Consider the following 24,338-nt stretch of genomic DNA (forward strand, 5'->3'; position numbering starts at 1 on the left):
CTGGTTATCTGGGGTCAAACGTTGCGATAAACCCAAGTTCAACGTCTCCCCCAAAACGGTCGCCAAAGGCTGTGGGGCTGCTGCTGCTGGCCCTGTGCTCTTGATCAGGCCCCTTGTCCTGTTCTCAGCTCCACACAATCTGGTCCTCAGCCAACCACGGAGTCCTTGCCTCTGTGGACAACCCTTCCTGAGGTCTCCACGCCTCTGTGGGCCTGCTGGCCTTCCTCTGAAGGACCCGATAGAGTCCTCTAAAAAGCGTGCTAAGGGGCGCGTGGGTGGCTCAGTTGGCTGAGTGCGCGACTCTTGATTTTAGCTCAGGTCATGATCTTGGGGTCGTGGGATCAAGCCTGGACTGGGCTCCACACTGGGCAGGGAGTCTCCCTGAGATACTCTCCCTCTCCCTCTGCTCCTCCCCCAACTCACGTGTGTTCTCTCTCTCTCAAATAAACAAACAAACCAAAAAACCAAAAAACCAAAAACCCAGGTGTGCTGAGGGGCTCAGCACAGGGAACCTCCTCTTCTCCACTTGGCTGGCCCCTCTCCTGAGCTGCTCCAGGATTTAGAGGTACAAAACTTTACCTCACTTCTGCCACCCCCTCCCTGCCCCCTTCCAGGACCATTCTCTACCACCACCAACTGTGGGAGCGAGGTTGCCTGTAACCTGGAACTTCCTAAAAAAGAAAAAAGAGAAAGAAAAAGCCATTTCTTTATTGCAACAAGCCTATTAATATTAAGCATAACCCTGTGTGTGTGTTACATATTTGAAAAGTGATTTCAGTACCCAAGTTAAGTGGTTTTTGCACAAGACTTCTTATGTCGATGCTCCTATTTTCCTGTTAAAAACTGAAAATGTGGGGAGCCTGGGTGGCTCAGCGGGTTAAGCATCTCTGCCTTCAGCTCAGTTCATGATCTCAGGGTACTGGGATGGAGCCCCACGTCAGGTTCTCTGCTCAGCAGGGAGCCTGCTTCCCCCCTCTCTCTCTGCCTGCCTCTCTGCCTACTTGTGATCTCTGTCAAATAAATAAACAAACTCTTAAAAAAAAAAAACCCATACAAAAAAAAAACTCCCCAAAAAACCATTTCCTTAAAAATAAAAAAAGAAAAACAGAACAAAACTGAATATCCCACCAAGGAACAGGAATTCAGTGTCTGATATGGAGCATGGAGAAATAACAATAAATTAATTTTAGAAAAGGTTATAACTGGCTTGTTTTCTTACTAGTGGGTCCTAATGCTTGATAAACCAGAATAAATCTTGTTTGATGAGAAAGAATGTATGGTGATCCATGCAGTCACTCCGCAGACTTCCGTAATCCAACGGTAACTTAGAGCTGAGCAGTAGGGGAGTTAGCCAAGAGACACCAATGATGAGATTGCTTTAAATTAGTTTTTGTTTGAGACAGAGTCACACCGGCAAGTTAGAAAGATTCCTTTTGGTGTTCATAGTAATTTGGAAAAAAATTTTTGACAGCTTTGACTTTACTGTAGAGACGGAAATTTTCCTCTTTGGAATTAGTCTTTCTAAACTATAAAGGTGTTTGGCAACAAGAACAACAAATTCTTTCCTTAACTGTTCATGAATAACTAGCAGGACTGAGTCAATCAAACTGAACCAATCAAGTTAAATTTCCCTGCTTTTAAATGTTAAACATTTAAGACTGCATTTTCATGGTTACATTTTCTTTAATATTTTAACTATGCAAAGAAATACATATATTACTTAAAATGATAAGTAAATGTTAAATAACAAAACTGAATATATAAATTCACATTTTATTTTTAGGTGGTGCTTATTTTCTTCTGGTAAAATATCCCCTGATTTCTCTAATGAACTATAGATTATAGAATCACAAGACTGGAAAGCCTGGTTCAACCCCTTACCAATGCTTGAACCTTCTCTATAATAATCCCACCGAGTGATTTCTGGGCATTTGTTTGAATACCTGCAATGACAAAGGAACTTAACTACCTCTCGAGTAGCTCCCTCTGTGGACCGTTCAATTAAAAAGTTCTTTATTAGGAGCCAAAAACCTATCTCCTGTTCATTTCTGCCCACCCATCCCGGTCCTGTTCCTTAAGACCACGCAGAACAAGGCTAATCATATTTGTATAATGGGCAAAAGCACAGGCTTAGACCTGGCTTAAGAGACTCCTCTTTATCACTCAAGTGAATTAGGGGCAAGTCCTAGACTCTCTCTGAGCCTCGGTTTTACTAGCCGTAAAATAAGGACGATTACTATACCTCCCATACGGTGCTGGGTCCCTCCGCAGACCACAAGACAGAATCACCAGCACAGCAGTGCTAGCACACCAGGAAATGCTCAAGAAACGCTCTCGGTGCCAGAAAGCACAATGCTCGCGGCCACCGCGCATCTTCTCCTCTCTGGGCCAAGCTCCCTCTGCTGCTTCAACTATTCCTTGCACAAAAGCCTCCAAGTTCCTCATCTCCTACGTGTCCTGTTTATGTCTTTTCAAGTCCGGGACCTGGTCCTTAACTAACAGAAAAATCAAGTGCATTGATCTAAGAGACTGTGTTGGTAAGATTTTGGTTTTGTTTCCTTTAAACGCTGTCACATTCCTGACTGAGAGCACAGGAGGAGGGAATAAGTGACTCCCTTGTGTCAGTACAGAGTACCTCGGTGGAATTAATCCATTCTCCTTGAATTCTGGGATCACTCCCACCTCCGGCTTTTCATGGATATTCATCACCAAACTGCTTCTGATATCTTGTCTCCTTTTATGGGATCTCTGCATCCTGGCTTGACTCTTCTCCCTCCCCCGCACCCCCCTTCCCTCCTGTCTCAGAGCGGTGTCTATTATGTGCACTGGGGCACTGCAAGACGGGGAGACGCAGGCATAACTCTTGAGGTCAGATTCTTTCCTTGTGCCAAACACAGGAGTGAAGAGATACATTCAGTAGCTCAGAGTTGACAGAGTCGATGCTTAACTCTGGGAAGCAAGATTTTGGAATCTAAGTTTTTCAAAAAAGGATATTATTAAGCAGGAGAACAAACAAATCAATCCTTTCACCCGAACATTAGAAATTATCACTCTCCATTCTAACTGTGGGGCAGGCTGCAGAAGAAACAGAAGCCAGGGGACAGGAGGAGGGCATTTTATGAATATACAAAGGTTCGCAGTCCTCTTGGAGGCCAAGGCCCCCTCATCTGCTTTAAGAACAAAGGAGTTTGGGCTATTTCTGGAATGACCAAACACAATCTCACCCCCTGCCAAGCCCAGCATGCTGAGATTAATTTAATCTACTTCCCTGCTCTACCAGACTGCTCCGCAGCCTGCTTGAGGGAAAGCAGCTTAACAGTGAAACTTGCACAAACCTGTCCTGCCGGCTCTGAGGCCAGATAAAAGATAAAGAAAGACTTGTCTTCGGAATTCTTCCTTTCTGAATTCTCTCGACCAGTCCCTGAGGCTGGCGCGGCTGCTGGAGATTCCCACAGGTCTCAGAAGCCGTTACACACAGCTAGGTATTGGCATCTGAACGCTGGAGGCCAGGACGCCGGGAGCACGAGGGGCTCTGGGAGGGAAGGCAGGCCAAGCTTCGGTGGTGGTGGAGGTGCGGGGAGGAAGAATTTAGTCCTTCATGAAGCTGCCCACAAGGGGCTGAGGATTCAGATGAACAGGACAGTATGTTCTGGGGAAGCTATTATACTATATATGTCTCAGGCTCTAGGCTGCTTCTCAATTCTGGTCTCATTCATTGGCTCTGGCAGCAATAGAGCAACTGGCTCTGGCTGGGTAAAACAGGAAGAACCACTCAGCAGCCTGTTTGTGAGATGATCTGCTTCAGGGTAGGGTCCCTCCGCTAGGGCGAGCAAATTTCTTTAGACAAGGGTTATGTCCTGTCACCTCTGTATCCTCAGAGGCTAAACCCCATGTCCCCTACAAGATACGTACTTAATGTCTGTTATACTGGATGGTCTAGAACCCACGGTCTCCATCTGAGCAGGTTTCCTTAGTCTCAAACAGGGAACCTGGCACCATCTGAGGTTTGTAAATTACCTCTAGAGGCTGTAATGATTAGAGAGCAGTCGGGCCAGCGCCTTCTACAGCACTGGCATTTCTGGGCACCTAGTTATAAAGAACAAGAGCTATTCCTTGGCCCGTTTCTTCTCGTTAGGGTGGGGATTTCTTCAGTAAGGAGCATTAAGTTGCCCTGCAGGCTGGAGTTCTGGATTCCCTGGCCCCTTTGAAATATGTGTGTGGACTCCAGGCATCAAGAAAGGTATGATGACCGCTAGAGTCAGAGGCCGGGAGGCTCCTACAAAGACAGCTTCGCCCGCAGGACCAGCCACTAGGTGTCCAGAGAGGCTGAGCTCTCCTGCCCATTTAAGAGAGAGGCCTGGTTGGCTACAGCTCTGCAAAACCTGGGCCATTTTAGAACCAGTTCTCATGTCCTTTACATGAGCAGACAGAACAAAAATCAGGAAAAAAAAAAAAGTAAAGAGAACAGTAAAAAAAAAACAAAACAAAACATCAGTTATGCTGGAATCGTGTTCAGGATGAACACTTATGATGGTGTTTCAGATGGCCTGGCCAGTCACTGTGTCTGCTCCTAAAATAAGTCTTCCTGAAGCCCTTAGAGCAAACGGAGCTGCTCCTAGCCCCTCAGCCTGTACCACGGATTTCTTCTGTATTTTCACCAGACGAGGAGCATTTTAATTTACAAGACTTCTAACCACCCTTCCTTGACTGTAGTGGGAGTGAGACAGAGCTAATGAAGTTAATCAAGAATTTAAGGAAGCAAAGTAGGTGATAACAAGGTCATTTGCCTTGTAGCGAATCCTGCCCAACAAATGGCAGGACAAGGCTGCTTACCCAAAACAGGGCATTCTCCCCAGGCCCCCGGCTATGCACTCGCGCTCTGTGCGCCTCGGCTTAGCAGGTCCAGTCATGGGGCCAGGAGGGGGGCCAGCAGGACTCCCACAGAACCGTGCGCTCTGGAGGGAGCACCTGCAGCGTGCCAGCCACTGCTGGGAAACCATGCCGGGGAGGCGGAGAGCAGCAGGCCTGTGGGGGGAGCCGAGAGAGCGGAGGGCGGGGAGGCTGCCGGTGCTCTTACACTCTCCTGGTTATATTTGGGCGCCTGAAGAAACCGGTGCCATTCTGAAAGTGAGGGAGGTAAGATATGTCATCAACGCCCGTTTGTTGGCATCCCTCCACCGCCCCAGGGGGAGGTGGGAAAGTGAAGGGGTGGTGGCGAGGAGAGAGAAAGGGGTGGGTAGAAATAGGTAGAGGGGGGACAGGGGACGAGGGAGCGAGGGAAGGAGGAGCGAAGGCTCTACCCTGGGACCCTGACTGAGTCCATCCATCAAAGAGAATCATTTGGTTCACAACCTTCTTTAAAATGCAAATAGACACCTGCGGTCGTTCACACCTGGCTGTGACCCACCCGACAGAGGAGCAGACAGCTTTCCTTCCAATCTGGGGACAGCGGGCTTGGTGGGAGGGGTGGCAGGGGTGGGAGGGGAGAGTGATTATTCTGGATCGCAGGCACGAGGGCACACAGGGCCGGAGTCTAGCGATTTTCCAGATGAGGAAAAGAGTGCATTTTAGAACCAAGGCAAGAGTGGATGCCACATATTTGGAAGGCAGGACCTTCTAAAACATGCACAGAAGGAGCTCTTAGTCTGGAAATAACCCGTCCCTTCCCACCTCGGGGATGTCCTCCGCGCACCAGAAGGCAGGAGGCACCAATGCCCAAAGTTTTAACTTTTTCACTTCTGCTACGGAGCGAGCTGTTGGACACAGCAGAAATCCTTACCTCAAGGACACACAGCAGGTTATGGCCGTCACCATCCTGCTCCAGCAAGAGCAGCCCACTGTGACCCACCTCTCTCAGGAGGGGAAGAGCTGGCAGTGACAGGAGGGGCCCTCAGGGCACCGGGCTGAGCAGGCACAGGGGGATGAGGCTCGGGGTCCCCGCCTGGGTCCCTGTGGGGAGAGCTGGCCAGCAGAATGAAAGCCAGGCCGAGCCAGGCAGCCGCAGACCTGCTCGCCGTGTCACAGCAAAATGACCTTGTTGAGTCTGGGTTAAGAGGCTTGCAGGGCAGTCCTGCTCCTCGGCTCTCAGCGGCTCTCAGCGGCTCTCAGCGTCTGAGCCGAGACACTCTGGGGAGGGCTTCTGGGAGGGGGCGCTCCTCCTCCTCCCCAGCAGCCATTACCATACAGCTGACTTCCCTGCCGGCTCTGAGGACACAGGCCGAGAGAGCGGCCCTTCTGACTCACCCACAGGCCCTGGCTACAGTGTACATAAGCTGAATTGTAAACAGCTGAATGTTCTCCAAGCTGCCACCCCCAGCTATGAAGGAAGGACTCAATGGAGCGAACAGCCACCCTCCCCCCACGCAGGTCCAGACAACGGGAGCACTGGGGGATTTCCAAACAGCTGCAGGAACTGCTGCCCAGCCCGCAGAGGGACGCCCTCGATAGACAGGGTCCTCGCACAATGGGACCAAGCGCAGCAGCAGCACCTGCAGGACCAAGGGGTGACTGCCCACGGGGACAGGTTGAGGCACCAGGGAACAGTGGCTAACTCTGACTACTGGGAGTCAGGAAGGGGTTCCAGACTTCTACTTGGATGGAGCCAGGCCCGTGGGATCCGCTGCTGAGGTCGGGGACTCCCAGATATTCTCCCACCATAGTTCTCTAGTAGGTGCTGGGACTTCAAAAGACAACGCGTCTGGGAACTCGCAGGAGACACCCTATACCTGAGACCTCGAGATCACAGAAGATGGAAGTCAGAGCGGCAGAGTGGAAGGAGTGCTGGCTCTGGGTCGGGGCCAGTGCCTCTGGGATCATCTTCTGCGTTCTGGTTCCACCTTTGATTTATCTGTGCTCTGAGCCTTAGTCTCCCCATCTGTAAAAATGAGGATCATCCTGCCTATGCTGCAAGGTTATGGTGAATATTAGAATTTTAATATGGAAGATGCCCGGCACTGATCTCATTTAGAAGCTGTGCAACATGGCCATTAGGATTCTGGGACCAGAAAGACCTGAGGCTTAAATCCCAGTTTGTAATCGTGGATAAATTACCTGAGGCTTAAGTTTCCTTAGGTGTAAAACGAGTATTTAGACCTGTCTCACTCGGCCACAGTAAGGATTAAGTAAGATAATGTAGGAATGGCACAGTGGAACAGGCCGGACTTGGCCCTAGGAGGGCTAACATCACAGAAACCTGAAATATTTGGAAGCCTGCCTTAATCTCTCAGTCTCTCTCTCACAGAGCCTGGCTTCTCGTGGCTCCAGGACAGAGCAATTCTTCCATCTACCCAAATTCAGGTACCAAGTCTGCTCCTCAGACACCCTGGTCTACTCAGGGTGTCCTGTTCTCATCCTCTCGAGGTCAGGCTTCAGGAAGAAATGCTCCTTCCACTTTGACCATGGCAGCTGCGACACAGGAGAAATGTACCTGCCTCGAGGGCACACCAAATGTCTCAATTCACCTTCAACACTCATTAATCAAAATGATGAGGCAACCACCACACTCCCTTTCTAGATAGTTCTTTCGTCAAGAGTCTCAGGGTACCACACAGTGCAGAACCCCAGCAGCCAGACAAGGTGACGTGGAGCAATTTAAGAACCACTTTACCTGCAGAGCAGTATACTCATGGAACCTGCACAGCCAGGAGATAGTGCAGCCCATGAAAAGGATAGTTTAAAAGGCTGAAGATAAAATCATGGAAGATGGCTAACAGTTAAGAAAGTTAAGAAGAAAAAAAAAAGACAACTAGAAATGTTCAGTAAATTCCGTAATTATTTTCAGGTTGATGATAAGGAAAGGCCATTACAACAGGGTTGCCTGATAGGCCGCCTTGTTTTTTTTTATCAACTGCAGGAGCACTGATATTCTCAGATAAATGGGAGGAGAAGGGGGGAGGGAAGAGGAAGGAGACAGAGAAAGTGGGGGAAAAGCTAAGCCTCAGCTGTCTCACCCATATAATGGGACAGATGATACCTATCTGGCAAACCAATCCTCCCGACCATTTCTGCTTCCAGCAAACATTACCTTCCTCCTTCCTAAAACTGTTGTCTAAGTCTGCAACGATTTTGCTACTAATCAGCTGATAGAACAGATTAATACTGACCACTGGAGGCCTGAAAACACAAACTTCACTGATTTTTGTAGAAACAGTATGTGACTGGCAATAAAATTGTTTCAATTTAAAGTGTCCTTTGCTTTGATCGTTTAGATGTGTCTTACCATATAGACGGCATAAATACAGATTAAGATAGATTTGGATTGTATGGATTTAGGCCCCATATGGATGGTTGCAAACGTGCTGAAGACATCAGTAACTAGGGATAATTATATGCTATTTGAGACATAACAGCCATACAAGCAAAGCCTTAACAATAACCCCCAGTGGTCAAGAGCTCTCACTTTCTTGCCAATGGTCTCAAGCCTGGTCCTCCTAACCTACTGGAGAAGAGCTGCCTATGACACAGCATCTGACAGGCATCTCCTTTTAAGAGATAAATTTCACTGCTAAGAAGAAAATCATCCAGGAACCAGATATTTGCTTTAAAGGCAGCCTTAAGGGGTGACTGGGTGGCCCAGTGGGTTAATGCTTCTGCCTTCAGCTCAGGTCATGATCCCAGGGTTCTGGGATTGAGCCCCGCATAGGGCTCTCTGCTCAGTGGGGAGCCTTCTTCCTCCTCTCTCTCTCTGCCTGCTTCTCTGCCTACTTGTGATCTCTGTCAAATAAATAAATAAAATCTTAAAAAAAAAAAAAAATGGCAGCTTTAATAGCAACCCGGGACTGTCTTCAGCATCTGGATTTATCTCAAAACTGGAAATGCCTGTTTAATAATCCTTTCTTTGGGCGCCTGGGTGGCTCAGTGGGTTAAGCTGCTGCCTTTGGCTCAGGTCATGATCTCAGGGTCCTGGGATCGAGGCCCGCATCGGGCTCTCTGCTCAGCAGGGAGCCTGCTTCCCTCTCTCTCTCTCTGCCTGCCTCTCCATCTACTTGTGATTTCTCTCTGTCAAATAAATAAATAAAATCTTAAAAAAAAAAATAATCCTTTCTTTGATGAGTCAAAAGAAGGTGCTCTTATTTTCGACTTATCTAAACTAAAAAAAAAAAACTATTTGGAAATTGAAAGTAAAGGAAAGCACATCCTTTTTCACTAACTATAAATAATCTGGAAGGGGAAGGGAAAAAAAAAAAACCCTATTAAGTTTATCATGCTGGCTGAGATGGGTCTTACGATGAATCACACAATTTACCAAATTATGTGCTATGTTTCTTACTACACTTTCTTTCTCCAAAAACTAACATTCTTAACTGTATAACTCTAGATTAACTATAAAACAGGCCATTTCTTGACTATCAATCACATTCTACTTTGTTATTGACAGGAAAAAGTTCAGAATCTGTAAGATTTTTGTCTTGGTTAAACAAATGGTTGATTATTTTCCTAACAATTCCCCAAGTGTCATAAAGTTGAACTAGGGGTGCCCTCCCTCTGGGTTTCTCGAATCAGTGGTCTGAGGCAGCTGGTAATTCAAACTGAAATTCTGAAATAAGTTAATGCTCAAAATGAAACCTACATCTGAGATTAAGTGCTCTTAAACAGGCACACTTCTTTTTAAAGAGAAAACATACTCAGAATCAATCTTTAAGTGGTGACTCACATTATAGTTTAAACTATACCATAAAAACGTTTAAAATACAAATCTACATATGTTCATATATCTACCTTGCGGGGTAGGCCAGCTTTGCTTTCCACCAAACAAGGTGCCAAGTCACTCCAGGGAGTGTCATTCCTGTTACTGGTACAAAGGCCTCCTGGGGGCAGATTGCATAAGGCAGCCAGTCCTCACCCTGCTTTTCCAGGGAGGGGGTGTGTGTATGGAAAACACAATAGCATCTACAACCACTTTGGTGAGATTCCTCCCAACTACACAGAGTCATCATCTTCATCTTCTAGTTGCAAAATGGCACAAAACAAGGGGGATAAATGAGAAAATATCACTTATGAAGACTCCTTATTCTCATTACCCTACTCTCCTCTCTAGTGAATGTATATTTTCAGAAGAGAACCCTTTTTAGGATGGGACCAAATCTACTTGGAGATTATATGACACTGAACAGTGAGGAGAACTTTACTATAAACTTGGAATAACACAAGAAAGATGCGGGGGGGGGGGGGAGGATTGGGAAATATCATACTGATGTGCAACAGTATTACCAGAACTGGAACCACCATCCTGGTCCCTAGTTTTTGTAATTTAAATTTTATTTTGGCTTACTGATCCACCCTAGCTGAAGGTGAAGGACTGTGATAGGAAGTGGCTGAACTTTATTGGGCAAATAGTTACCAAATGCCTCGTATGAGGTCCACAGCCCAAAGGGGGACAGAGACTTAGAGGAAGAGTTTAATAAGACTCTAAATTATCCTCTTTACACATTCATAAAAGGAAAAAAAAAAAGACAAAAAGACATGGACTCACAGGTGGAAGTTCTTAATTCTGAGACAGTCATCATTTCTCTTTCTCTTAAACAAAAAACCTAGGGAGGGGACAGCCTGTGTAAGAGTGAGAAAGAACACTTCAGTTTTGTAAGATCATCTATCTACTTATTCCTCTTCTCTTAGTTTATTCTCTTCCCCTTGGAAAGATCAGAATTAAAGGATCCAAAGTATCTGAGACAGGAAATGAGTAAGGCAGGAAAAAGGATGTGGTCTGAAAAAGAGTGGATTCTGGGGCTGAGCCAGAGCAAGTTAACAGGCACAGGGTCACAGATGGGGGAGGGGGCCTGGTGGCAGGAAGAGAAGTCTCAGGATCAATCAGTTTAGACTAGTAAGTCAGTGACAGAGGAGACAGGTCTGGAGAAGCATAACAACACCTTCCTAAAAGCTTATCCTCCACTGAAATGGAGAGAGACAATGGCTGATGAGTCCTACAGCTAAGAGAATCAGTATTGGGACAGAAAGATGAAGAGCCAGAGTTTCCGCCTTACTTTGAGGGAAGTGGAAGTAATATACATTGAGTATGCCTGAAAAAGGTAAATTAGAAATTAAGTCAAGACGTGGAAGAGAGGTGGAAAAGGCTGGGAGGTGAGAACATGATGGAACACCAATATTCTTTAAGCATCTATGTACCGCATCTCAGTAAAAGAATAGCTTTAAAAATAAGGAGTGATAACAGGAGACTGCTCAAGCGAACATAGTTGGGTAACAGAAACCAACCAAGAACAACAGAAATGTACACCAAGAAACTACCTACTTTCTCAAGATCAAGGCTGGAGAAAAAAGGGCATCTATTCTTCCAGGGCGTACAGACAAGCTGGGAAACAGATCCTGGGTGGGCAGGGCACACGTGATAATGCAGAGCGCCTGGAAAGGGCAGGTGCCAAGAGAGCACCATTACCCATCTGCTGGACCCTCTGTAAAACAAGCCAGCCCCTGTGAATGAGCCAAACCAGAAACTCTGGTTCCTGCCCCGCAGGGACTGGAATTCAGGTACAGAAATAGTGGGAAACACAGTTTATCAGCTGACTCAAAAGTGTGGTTACTTCCAAATACAGATCTCCAGATACTGGGGGCTATGTGGGAAAAGCACTTATAGTCTCCACAATGCCTAGCGCAGTGCTTTATATGAAGCAGAAGCCTAATAAAAGTGTGTTGATGCCAAAGTGTGTGAGACCAAAACTACTTCGCTGTGCAGGTACCTTAAGATTTCCAAACAGAATCTCCTACCCTATAACCAACATGGTAAGTTACTTTCTTCCTATTTTACAGGCGAAATGATACGAAGCCCTACCTCCCTGTGACCTAAACCTAAGCCCTAATTATCAGACATTGCCACAGGTCTGCTGCCTGCGCTAGAATCAGCGATGGGGAGGGCAGAAGCAGGGGAGAAATACAGGAGCAAGAAGGCATTTCCTTGCTTCATTAGCCTGTAATTTTCAGACTCACCTAGAGATCCTGGCAGTTCCAACATTTGGGTTGACTCAGGAGGGGAAGAAAAATCCCAGGTGAATGATAATTGGATTACCCAGCTATGCCTCAGAGCCAAATGGCTGGAAAAGGCCAGGACAGCAGGGTCTGATACACTTAAAGTGACATTATATTCTAAACCAAAAATCAAGACACTCGGGCAGACAGACAATGGGATGGAATATTTCAAATTGGGGCTGTCCTAGAAAAATCGGGGACATATGGCGGATTTAGGTCGGTTGCTTATTTCACAACAAGGGATCCTCTGGGCCCAATATGCTAATGGAGGGGATTAGAGCCCTAGGATGGGAGATGTCTGAGGGGAAAGCTGTCACTGATCTGTAAACCAGGAAAAAAAAAATAGAAGAGACTCTGTCTGTAGACCACACTAGAGGAAGGGGAACATTCTGGGTATGGAGTAGGGAGGAAAGGAAAGTTGGTCAGAACTGAAAGTATGTCAGTGAAATCGGTTTAAGTACTGTAGGCAGGGGTGGGGAAAGGCCAGAGGGTTGGGATGGCGGGGGTATGGCCGGTACGGACTGGGGGTATCCCCGCATACAGGAGGAGTCCGGGGCCAGGACTTCGGACTGTGGCTTCACCATTAGTTTGCAACCTGACCTTGGGAAAATTATTTCCATCTCTGCGGACTTCAATCTAAACAGAGACATCTCACAAATCCGATTTTTATGTAAGGAATCCGCATTTCAGCATACCTTCATTTGGCATGGGAAAGAGAGAAAATGCTCTTCTAAAAATGGAAGACAGGACAGACACAGAACAGCTTGTCCTTCCCATCCAATTAAAAACCTCGTGAGACTGAACTAGATTAAAAACAAAACTCTCCGGCGAAGCCGCAGGCCCTCCAAGCTAGGTAGTCCCCTACCAACAGAGCGCAGCGGATGCCAGCAGCCCTGCCCCTAAACGGCCCGTCCATCCCCGGGTAAACCGCCGTCCCGGGAGGACGGGGGTGGGGTGGGGGTGGGGTTGCGGGGACCGGGGGCAAGGGCGCGGACACACACGGAAGCGTCTGGCACGCCGAGGTTGACACAGCGGCTTCCGGGGGAGTGCGGGGCAGACAGGGTCCCCGACGAGGGGGGGAGGCGCAGACACCTCCCAGGCGCCGAGAGGCCGAGAGTCGCGGGCTGGCACGGCCTGGCAGCCGAGCAGGCCGGGGCCGGGAGTGGCACCGGAGGGCGGTGCCCGGCTTCGCGTGCGACGAGCGCCGGCCGCGGGCCCCCTCCTGGCGAGAACCCCTCCCCCGCCACGGGCACTGACCTGTCCAGGGCCCGGCTGGGCCTGGCCGGGCGGGGCCTACGCAGCCCCTCGGCCGGGCGCCGCCTCGCGCGGGGTCCCGGGCCCGAGCGGGCCGCCTCCTCTCCGCCGGGAGCCTCCGAGCCGGGGCCCGGGGCTGCCGCGGCGCATCCGACCGCACCGGCCTGGCCGGCGTCAACAAAGGGCGGCGGGGGCGCGAGGCCGGGGCGGGGGCGCGGGCGGCGGCCGGATTGCGCGCGCGCGGCGGGCGCTCGAGGGCTGCAGCCGCCGCGGAGACAATGCGGCGCGTCCCGGCAGGGCTCCCGCGGCCGCCTCCGCCGGGGGCGGGGCGCGGGGGCGGGGCGGGGCCTGGCCGCGCGGGGCGGGGCCTCCGGGAGGCGGGGCGCCGGCGCGGAAGCCGGGCCGCGGGCTTCCTTTGTGCGGCCGCGCCGACTCCGCCCCTCGCCCTCCGGAAGGCGCCCAGAACGGGGCGGCGGGTTAGGGACGTAAGTTTAGGGAGGCCGGCGCCGCGCGGCGAGGCCATCTGCCCGCCGCCCGTCAGAAGTCCCCAGTGGCGTGGCGGACTGTTGACTCCCGCCCGGCCAATTCGGAGGCAATAATAATAACGACTAGCGGTAATCGAGTGCTTAGTATGTGTCAAGCCCTCCGCGCACGCATTCCCACTTAGGCTTCACAATAACCCTACAAGTAGTCATTATTCTCCCCACTGGGAACTGAGGATCAGAGAAGTTAAGTAATGACCAAAGTGACCCAGTTACACCTCCATAAACCGGGATAATGCCTACTCTTCGGGCTTACTGTGAAGGTTAACTGAGGACATTTACACAAATTGCCTGCAGTGCCTGGCACACAGTTGGAGCCCAATAAATGCTACTTCTCTTCCTAAACCACACTGATTTAAACGGAATCGTCATGGCGAAGCACACTCATTCACTAGATATGCTAGGAGCTGTGGGAGATACAAGAGATGTGCAAGGTGACTCACCCATTTCACGCCCCACCCCCAGCTATACCAGGAATAGACGGCATGGACTTCTCCCTTCATGCGTGACGTCTCCTTTTTTTTCCAAATATTTTCCAATTTTCTTGCCTTTTTAAGCATTCTTCTTCTCCCTCTGCCCCCACCGCTCCGCTTTCCCCCTTCAGGTCTCATCCCTTTTTCTTGGTTTCTGCGTCTTACATTTATTTTATATGCCGATTGCTTACTCCCCCCCCCCCTCTTCTCCCTTTCCTCTTCCCTCCCCTCTACTATCTTTCGGATTCTCGAAACTTTCAAAGTCTTCGTTCGTTAACATTCCCATTTCCTTTGGGAAACATGGCATTTCTTATACTTACAAACAAAGATAACATGCGATAGAACACTCAACTTCTCTAGTTCCCAAACAGGCCCACGCTTTCCTGCCTCCCTACCTTTACTTCTTTTAGTCCCTCCTAGATTGACTTTTTCCCAACTGTGCATATCTAGGTCCAACTTATCCTTCAAGTTCTAGTCTCAGGAACAGAGGTCGGCAAACTTTTTCCTGTAAGGAACCAGAGAGCAAATATTTTAGACTTTGCAGCAGAAAGTATATCCAGGGCTTGACACTTACTATTCAGCTCTGCGATGGTAGCTAGACAGCAGTCACAGGCAATACACACATGAATAAGTGCGGCTGCGTTCCAATAAAACTTCATTTATGGACACTGAAATTTAGATTTCACATAATTTTCACATATCATGAAGCATTCTTTTGATTCTTAAAAAATTTTTTTAATGTAAAAACCATTATTTAATAGTTTTCAAAAACTGGCATGTGATGGATTTGACCCTTGGGATATAGTTTGCCAGCCCCTGCTCTCAACAATGCCACTTCCTCTCGGCATCTATCCTGAAAATCTCTACTTGGTGCTAACTCTTCCCTCTCAGCTTTTAAAGCACTTACCTATAATCCTTCTATGGCATTTATCATATTTTGGTTTATTGTGTTTGCTTCCTGTGCATTTCTTGTCTTTCCCGGTAGACCTTAAGCTCCTGGAAGGTAGGGCACGGACCTTATTTCTCTATGTCTATTACCTCCCAGCCCACAGTGCTTTGCATGGAGCAGGTATTTGAACATGAATAGAATGGATAATATTTAAGTCTTGGGTGGCTCACAGTTGTTTCCGCTGTGCAAAGCTTACTTCTCTCATTAGATAGTACCTCAAGAACAGGATGCTGTTGTAAGTATAGATTTCAAAAAGAGATTTTTGAGAGGTTTAGAGAGAAGAGAGAGAAAGGTGAGTGTCAGTTCAGTAAGAGTCACTGGATAACAAGTACTTGAACAAGGAATGTATATTACCACCAACCTGCAGACAAAGCATGTGTCCTCAGTCAGGTCCTATTCAACATTTCTATCAGCATGTTGGTTAAAGACAAAGAGAACACGCTATATGATTTACAGATGGCAAAGTCAAGCAGAGGAGCTAATAGAAAGAATCACAAAATCCAGATCAAAACCATTTCTCTCCCCTCACTGATTCTGTGTCTCTGTTCTCCTATCTTTAAAGTGGGGATGATAAAAGCCCTTCCTACCTCATAGGATCACTGTCAGGACTAAACGAGGAAATACACTTAAAGCCTCCCCCGAGAGGGCTTAGTAAATATCAGCTATTAACTATGTTCTTGCTGGGCAGGAACTACAGGCTGAATTCACAAGATAACATTTAATAGACATAATTAACTATATTTTGGCTCAAGATACAAATTGTACACGTTTGAGACTGTGGAGACCTGGAATGATAGCAGTCTGCGTAAAAAGAAACCTTAAAAACAAAATAAAAAATAACCCCCAAACCCAGCCCTCAGGGATTCAGGTGACACAGTGCATTCCTCTGGATGGGAGGAGCTACTGCGCACAAGCAGGAAGGTGAGGGATTTATGCTTCCAGCCAGTCAGGACTCTGTCCTTTCATAGCAGTGTGACCTGGACCCTCTACAGGCTTTTATATCCTCCTCCAAATCATGGGGACAATAATATTTATCTCTCAGGGTTATCATGAGTGAGGGAAGGAAAACTTAGAACAGTACTTGGCACCTAGTGGATGTGCAAACAAATCTCAGCTCCTCCTTACCATACCAAGCAGATCTGCGAAACAGTCCTGCCCCTTGAAGTGCGTAGACAGCTAGGACCAGGTGCCAACCAATGGTGGCTAGTGGCTTCTTCTATTTGGAATTACTGTGCTTCATTCAGGGACTCACACTTTGGGATAATTAATGCAAAGGTGGAATGTGGCTAAACAAGAATGACCAGATGGTGGTGGGAATGGGAGGTCTTAACATGGGATGGGCTTGGGGGGGGGGAAGGTCTCAGATTTGCAGTCTGGAGATTATCCCTTTTTTAATGGGAAAGAGAGGAAAGAGACCTGGTAACTATCTACAAACACTGCAGGAGATGGACCCTATTACAATTCACCAGACATTCATGGCCAGTGGTGGAAGTTCCAGGAGATCTGGTTTTGGCTTAATTTGAAGAGCAACTTTCTAACAATTAGAGAAACTCCACAATGGAATGGGCTGCTTTTCAAACTGGTGAAGCCCTTATTATTTTAAGTGAGCCAAGAGAACGGATGGTCTCGTTCCTGTCCTTTAATTTTCCTGATGTTCTTTCTCCACATTCTTCTGCTTTCCTTGATCCCATCTCTATTCCTTACAGGACACTGATAGCCCTTTTCCTCTACTTTGTCCCCAAGTGCTTTTCTTCTCATTTCTCCTTCTTGAGTTTCCAAACACTTTGTCTCTTGGCTCTCCCCACACTGACTCCCAGCACACATGAAGACCGATGACTGGAACTGCCTCCCTGAGTTGGAGGTGGCCTTTGAATGTCAGAGAATGTCAAAATGTCACAGATCTGGGCCAAGATTGCACACCAGCAGAGAGGGGACCCAGAGGTCATGCTGTGACTCTCCCATCAGGGTAGAGGGATCCAGCAGAGTGTCCTGAAGCCCAGGCATGGAGAAGGCCATTTGTCACTGGGCACTCACAGAGAGATGGGATCCCGGAGCTGAGCAGTTCTTTCAAAGAGGCTTTCCATGAGCTGAACTCATGCTGAATCCCCTTCTGGCTCCCCCTAGGCATTTGCCATATCTTTTGTTCTATGGTAGCCATTTGTCATATTTCCAATTTCAAAAACTCCTTCTCAGAGCAAGTGAAGCAGAGAATTGAGACAACTGGAAACCTGCCTGAACTTTCAACTTGCCATATGGATATGCAGATACACCTGACAGCAAAAGACATGTAGGCCTCAGAGTCTGGATCTAGATCCTTCGACTCTCCTTTGCTTTCTGTCTCCTTTTATATCTTCTGAGTCCCCTTTCTTACCTTTTGGTTCATCTTCCCATTTCCCTCCACCCCCTCTGTTTCCACCCACCCAACTTCCTTGTTGGCTTCCGGGCTGGCCGTGGTTTACCCGCCCAGGCTAGATGCCCAAGTGAAATGTGCCAGGGGATGGCCAGGAAGGCCAACTGACTCCCCTCCCTCGAGGGCCCTACTGCACTTCATACCGTGAGCTGGGGACTGCTGGATGTTAGGGCTCTTGGGGACGGGCAGGCCTCCAGGCATGGCAGTGATGATGGCCTGTTGATGGGGCGATGGGCCAGACTGAGTCTTGGGCACACTCTTCTCCCCGGGTACTGCTTCCTTCCAGTCATCCGTGGCGCATTGCTGGGGCTGTGAAAGGGACATGACAGAGATCATCTGCTCACACGTGGCCTCTACATCCTCAGATACTTCCCCTGTTTCCAAGGAGTCTGGAGAGCAGGCAAGGATGTTAAGGTTCAACCAGCCCCCAATGAGGGAGGGGTCCCGGGCTTTCTTGGACCACCCAGAGGGGACTTTGAGCAAAACACATGCATGCGGGCGCTATGGCATTGCCTGAGATGTGTCTTCCCGCCTGTTCCCGGGATGCTGGCACTGGCTCACTCACCACTGGTGAGGCAGGCTGCAGTTGTAAGATGACAGCTGAAGTGTGCTGGAACCTGCGCTGAGGGGTGTGGGCCAGGCCCTCGGGGTATCCGTTGTGAGGCCCAGCATCCGGCGTGGGAGGGTGACACTGCTGGGTGCCGCCAGCCTTGTGCAGATTGGTCGTGGGGCACTGGAGAGGCAGGGCGGGAGTAACTGGGCCTAGTGGCCGGGCGTGGGCTTCGGGGCTGGGCTGCAGGGTCAGGCTGGGAGGGACAGAGGCGAGCTGGGGGTGGGACTGGGCCTGGAGTGCTGGCCGGGACTGCTGTGGCGGTGGCGGCGCTGGCTGCTGGGGCTGCGGCTGGAGCACAAACTGCGGCTGCAGGTGCTTTGAGGGCGGCTGCGAGAGGAGCTGGTGCGGTTGCAGCTGAGCATAAGCTGAAGGGGGGACAGACCAGGTCAGGGGGCACAGCTCGACCTCCTCTTCGGCCAAGGCTCCCACTCTGCCCCTCCCACCTCCACAACAGAACAGCTTCCCAGACTCAAGGTCTCGGCCTTTGATCTCTTTCAGCTTTCACTTTAACTTTCTCTGTTTCCTTGCCTTCCTCCAGGGCTGAAGTCTTGTTCCCTCAGGCAGCCCGTCAGAGCCCAGTGCAAAACTCACCTCTTCTGGGAAGCTTTCTTGGACCAGGCCAGCAGATCGGAGGAGCCCTGGATTCAACAGTGTGCCATGTTCTCTGTCCCCTCCTTGCCCTTCCCTTGCTTTTCTCTAAGCCTGCAATCGCTGTGGCCTTCTATTGCCCAACCCAACCCTAGCTCTGCTCAGGCTAGGCCTCCTCCAGGAAGAGGCTTGCGCTCGGGGTCCTGGACTCTGTTACATACACAGGGGCCTTGAGCTAGCTGCTCAACCTCTGTAGGCCTCCGCTTCCTCTTCCGAAAGTCGGAAATAAAACCAGTTCCCGCCCAGAAAGTTGTAGGGATGAAATGAGAAAAAACTTTGTGAATAAAATGAGAAAAAAGAAAAGAAAAGAAAAGAAAAGAAAGACACAATGTGCATAGCACAGTGCCTGGCAGACAGTCATGCTTGATCATTTCTAGCTATAATTAAAGTGATGATTTCAGTGTTGGTTTAGGTTCTCAAAGTATGCTGGACTTAGGTCTACCATAAGAACGTGTATCACAATGCACTCTAATTGTTTCTTAGCTGCCTGCCCTTCAAGATCATGAACCCGTTGTTGTCAGAAACTATCCTGGATCTCTTTTTCCAGAATCTGGCCTAATGCCTGATGTCAGATGGAGGGTGCTAAAGAAATAAACTTCTTGTCCTGAACTGGAATTAATTTGTTGCTATGTGCCGCTAGCCTTTTCTTCTCCCATTTTAACCAGACTCTTTGAGATGGGGATTCTTACACTTTTTTAGTAATCCATTCAGTGTCTAGCTCATTTCTTATATATAATAGGGATTCGGAGAGTCAGCTCAGAGACGGATTGTCCTTACTCCTCACCCTGCTTAGTAGCCTCCAGGCCAGCCTAGCCTGAGGGCAGCTCCTCCACCAAGATTCCCCCAGCTGGGGAGCCACTGCAAGAGACACTGTACCTTGCAAATGCAGAGAGGGTCACAGCAGGAAGCACACAAATGTATTTTTACAACCAAAGCCGCCCAGCCAATAGTATAAAGGCATATTTTGGATCCTGAGCTAACATTTTAAAAGAATCCTGTGATCCTGACAGGTGGAAAGCAAGCAGATTTCAAACTGAATTGGGGACAGGACAGGGGCTTCTTTCTTAAATTTTGTCTGTCGACCCATAATGTTTCCAACAATCTCGTCACAGCCCAATACAGAGTTCCAAGCAGAAGGCCCATCGGAGTGGAAAGGAAAGGAAAGAAAGTTAAGAAGAGGTGTGAAGGGGAAACGACACGTGGCCCCTGGTGACTGACCACTGTAGGAAGAGGCAGGGCACAGGGGTTTTAGAGAAATGCGCAGGGTTTGAGGTGATTGGTGGCACATAGAAATGGAAATGGCCAGTAGGCATTTGGTGATTATAAATTGCCCCTGCCTCCAATGGAAGCCTTGCCTCCCAGTTCCACATTAAAGAGCTCAGAGCCTCAGTAGGCAAAGACTGTTAATCAGGCAATACAGACAATCAGGACTTTCTGAGATGACTGTTGATAAGGCGTCCGGGAGGTCCGGCAGATGCCACGCAGGGCCCCATTAGGCTTGAGCGGCCACAAAGACCTGCAGGAGGATGGGCACCATCCCTGAGAACTCAGGCAAACCTTTCTGCCTCTCAGTACAGAGTCACGAAGTCCTGCCCCGGGACCAGTCTCCGCTGCAGGGGCTGCCCATCTGAGGCAAGCATGGGTGCGGGTGTGGGGCAGGGAGCAGAGTGTCGGAGGCATGTCCTGCCACTCCCGGGCTGTGTGGGACCCACAGAGGCGGGTCCTCCTCCTTCCCAGGGATTCAGAGTTTTCTCTGAAGCGGAGGTTTGGGTGAGGTGAGCACAGGAGTCGCTCCCAGCTCTAATCTGATGGGGGTGGCTATCATAGAAAGGTAGTTTAAAATTCTGGATGTATAAGGTGGTGAAAAGAAGGTTAGAGAGGAAAAGGGTTCTAAATGTCCAGTGCACAGAGTACAGTTAGGAACAGTACACGTTTGGTTGCCAGGACTGGGAAAGCAACCGCTGGCCCGCTCTCCCAGGGCTTCCCCGTCTATCCCACTAGCCCACTCTCTCCCCTCCGTGCTGCTCATGGAAAACCAGAGGCATTGTTTCAGAAGAGATGATGCTAGTGTATGCCATGCTGGAAACAAAGCTCCCGAAGACTTAGGTAAGTTCATAGATCAAAGACTCAAGGTATTTGGGTCGGGGGCGGGGGGAGTATACACCTGTAACCTTTTGAGGTTAATAAAAAGCAAAGACCACGATTTACCTCCGGCATTATCCTGGGTCAAAAGTTCTTTTATTTAAAATATTGCAATGACTTTCTAATTGGTCTTTTCTGATTCTAGTTTCTTCTCTCTGTAATCCATCTTATAGACTGCAAATTAATCTTTCTTTTGCAAGTTAATCTTCCCAGCGCACAGATCTGACCCCTGATAAAAAGCTGTCAGGGATCCTCCTCTGTCTGCTGTCTAAAGCCTCTGGCATTCAAGATCTCTTTACAACCTTTTAATTTTTATTATTTCTTTGATCTGAGCAATCTCCGCTCACTGTCTCCTGTACAGAGTTTATGCCTTGTCTCATCCTGCCCCGAGTGCCACACAAATCAAATCCTTTCTCTGCCCTTAGGGCCAAGGACACTCTTCCCCTTGAGCTACAGCAAAGTCTCTCTGCTTTGCGCGGCCCTCCGAGATGCAGCGTGTCCTGTGGTCAAGCGTAAGTTCCAGAGTCAAAGTGCTTCGTGCTTAGCTCTGCCACTTACCAGCAGTGTGATGCTGGGCAATATATGACCTCTCCGTACTTCTGTCATCATCTTTAAAAGGGGTAAAGAGGGCCACCTGGGTGGCTCAGTGGGTTAAAGCCTCTGCCTTTGGCTCAGGTCATGGTCCCAGGGTCTTGGGATGGAGCCCCACGTTGGGCTCTCTGCTCCACAGGGAGCCTGCTTCCTCCCCTCTCTCTCTGCCTGCCTCTCTGCCTACTTGTGACCTCTGTCTGTCAAATAAATAAATAAAATCTTAAAAAAAATGGGGGGGTAAAGATGATACCTATTTCATGTTATTTCAGTAAAAGACTTCTCCTTTAGGAGGCAGAATTTATGGGATTCATTTATTTCATACAAAGAACCTTGAATTTAGTGGATCCTCAGTCAGTATTGGGGAGTGAATGAATGAAGAATGAATGACAACATGGTAGGACTCCAGCTTGTTTGTCCCACAAAACCTTTGCGCGTTAGAGCCAGAATGAAGATGAGAAGGATATCAGCCCACAGGTCATTTTGGATTAACCAGCAAATGGTTTATGGAAGGCCCCCCTCCCGTTCACTCCCTGTTCACCACCTTCCTGCACTCACTTTCAACCCACCCCAACTGCTCTACTCGCTGTGCATAACACATCATATCCCATTGTGCCTGTCTGGCTTTGATTTCGGTGCTTCCATTTTCTGGAATGCCCTCCTTCTGCTTCAGTGATCCGAGGCTTAAGCTTCTTTGGCTCAGGCTCAGCTCCTGTTGTCTTCCTCTTTGCCTTAACTCTCAATTATGGGTTTTCCCGCAGAATTCCTGAAGGTTTCTGTTTGTTTGACTTATTTGTGATTTAACATGTGCTATCTTGTATACAGATTTCACGGATTCTTATTCTCCCCCCAACCCCCGTTTTAACGTAACGTCCTCTGAACGGGCATGCACATCCCAGTTGCTGTCGGTTCAAGGGGTGGTGCTCGTCCTCCTTAGATTTTAATAAAATAGTGGTGTCCTAGATGGACTCAAACGGGGATATTTTTGTTCTTGTGCACGTTTCCCATCTATCCAGCTATCCTTTTTTAGTCAAAGGCATGTTCTGGGTTGCTTTTTAATTTTTTCTTAATTTAAAAGATACACTTTAATTTAGCTGGAAGGTTTTTATGTCTCTTTAACCTCCTGCATTGTCCAACAGGATGCTTGCAGATGCTTAGTAAATGTCTGCTGCTGATCATGGTGAGATCCAAGAATGCTTCTCCCCCTGCCATGCCCTCCAGCTCAGTTTCGGGTGCTAAGAAGTATTTCTGATGGCAGCCATGATACCAGAGCAGGCCATGTCTCTCTTCCCCACAGGGGTAATTGGGCACATCCGTCTATACAACGTTAACGCACAGAAATCTCTTTTTTCTTTTTCTTAGGTTTTTTTTTTTTTTTTTTTTCCTAATGCCCAGTAGCTTCATTTTTGCCCCTGCACCCACTTTGGCTCCCCCATCCCCTCCGGCTATAGAGTCCATTGCTTCTACAGAACAGAGGGTTGCCTCTGTGGGATCTCAGCCACAACTCGGAAGGCTCCATCATGATGCCCTTTCTGTTATGGAGCAGGGGAGGGGCAGGCCCAGGACCTCCGTGAATTAGAGCCTAGAAAGGAAGAGAGACTCTAGGCAATGGTCATCTTCCTGTCTGGTGCTCTAACCTTGAACCGCCTCCTCAGAATCTCAAGAGGCCAATCCACTGCTCCCAAACCAGTTGGTTGTTAGCAACAAGAGGATTAAGGTCCCCTAGGCAGAAGGGATTACCAGCTCGCCCCCTTCATTGCATCCACTGTCAGAAGTTATCAATAATTAATCTCTATTGATCTCAAGGCTTCAAGGATGCAGGAGACAGCTCACTGCCCCAGACAGGCTGGGACTCTTGTCCCAAAATACACCGGAGTTGCCAGCATCTCCCTAATGGGTCCAGGCTTGCTCGTACACTTATTTTTCTAGACTCTGCTCTAATGGACTAGTTTCCTGGTCTCCGGGTGGGGAGGGATGCCTGCGAGAGAGGATGGCGTAACTCTTTACTGCCCACTACACTTCAAGGTTTAGAAAGTGAAGAGATGCTTTGAACCATTCATTCACTCAACAAACATTAGCAAGCACTCACTATAAACCGAGTACTGTGTCTGGTGCTGGCTAAAACATGATGCCTAGGACAGATTATAGTCCAACAAAGGAGACATTTACTCTTGGCCTATCTCGGTGAACCTTGCAATAGGAGATAAGCCCCAAACACAGAGAACTCACAAAAGGGGATTGATTCAGCTTGAGGAGAGCAGAGAAGGCTTCCTGGAGGAAGCGTTTAACAGGACGCAGAGTTAGGAGAATGACAGAAGGAACAGTGCATGGGAGGAGCCGGAGACATGAAATGCCAAGGTGCATTCAGAAAGCTGTAGGGCACCAGGTGCAGCCAACCTGGTGTGTCTGTAGCAGAGCACACAGTTTTAGGAAGGGTCTAAATTACACTAGCATCCACAAGAGGCTGCTCTTCTCAGAAGAGGGATCATGGGATCTGGCCTTGGGACTGACTGAGATTGAGGCTGACTAGAGAGGTCAGCCCCCCCCCCCCCAATAGACAGGGAAGGACCTTCTGGAAAAACCTAAAGCAATAGCCACATGAATTTTCCATGAGGCAGTTCCTCTGTGCTGTGGGCTAAGGGTTTGAGGGGGAAGAGGAGCTAAGGGAGGTTTCCCTGCGACAAGATACTAGGTCATAACAACAAGCTTGTAACGGCAGGGGCACGCCATGGCGTTCTGTCCC

General features: G+C 48.7%; 1 protein-coding gene across 8 annotated transcripts in view; it reads right to left on the minus strand.

Annotated features, from left to right (window-relative positions):
* PHC2 (polyhomeotic homolog 2) overlaps positions 1–24,338 on the minus strand; it is a 112,751-nt gene that overhangs the window by 12,974 nt on the left and 75,439 nt on the right. For 7 of the 8 annotated variants that reach the window (XM_059138293.1, XM_059138294.1, XM_059138292.1 and 4 more), the window contains 2 exons: positions 18,170–18,582; positions 17,748–17,913 (listed from right to left, as the gene is read on the minus strand). In XM_059138293.1, the coding sequence (XP_058994276.1) occupies positions 17,748–17,913; positions 18,170–18,582 (579 nt within the window). Of the gene's footprint in view, positions 1–13,233; positions 13,524–17,747; positions 17,914–18,169; positions 18,583–24,338 lie in introns of those variants that run through there. The other variant, XM_059138299.1, reaches the window with a different exon arrangement.

Source organism: Mustela lutreola, chromosome 10, assembly GCF_030435805.1.
Source record: "Mustela lutreola isolate mMusLut2 chromosome 10, mMusLut2.pri, whole genome shotgun sequence".
NCBI lineage: Eukaryota > Metazoa > Chordata > Mammalia > Carnivora > Mustelidae > Mustela > Mustela lutreola.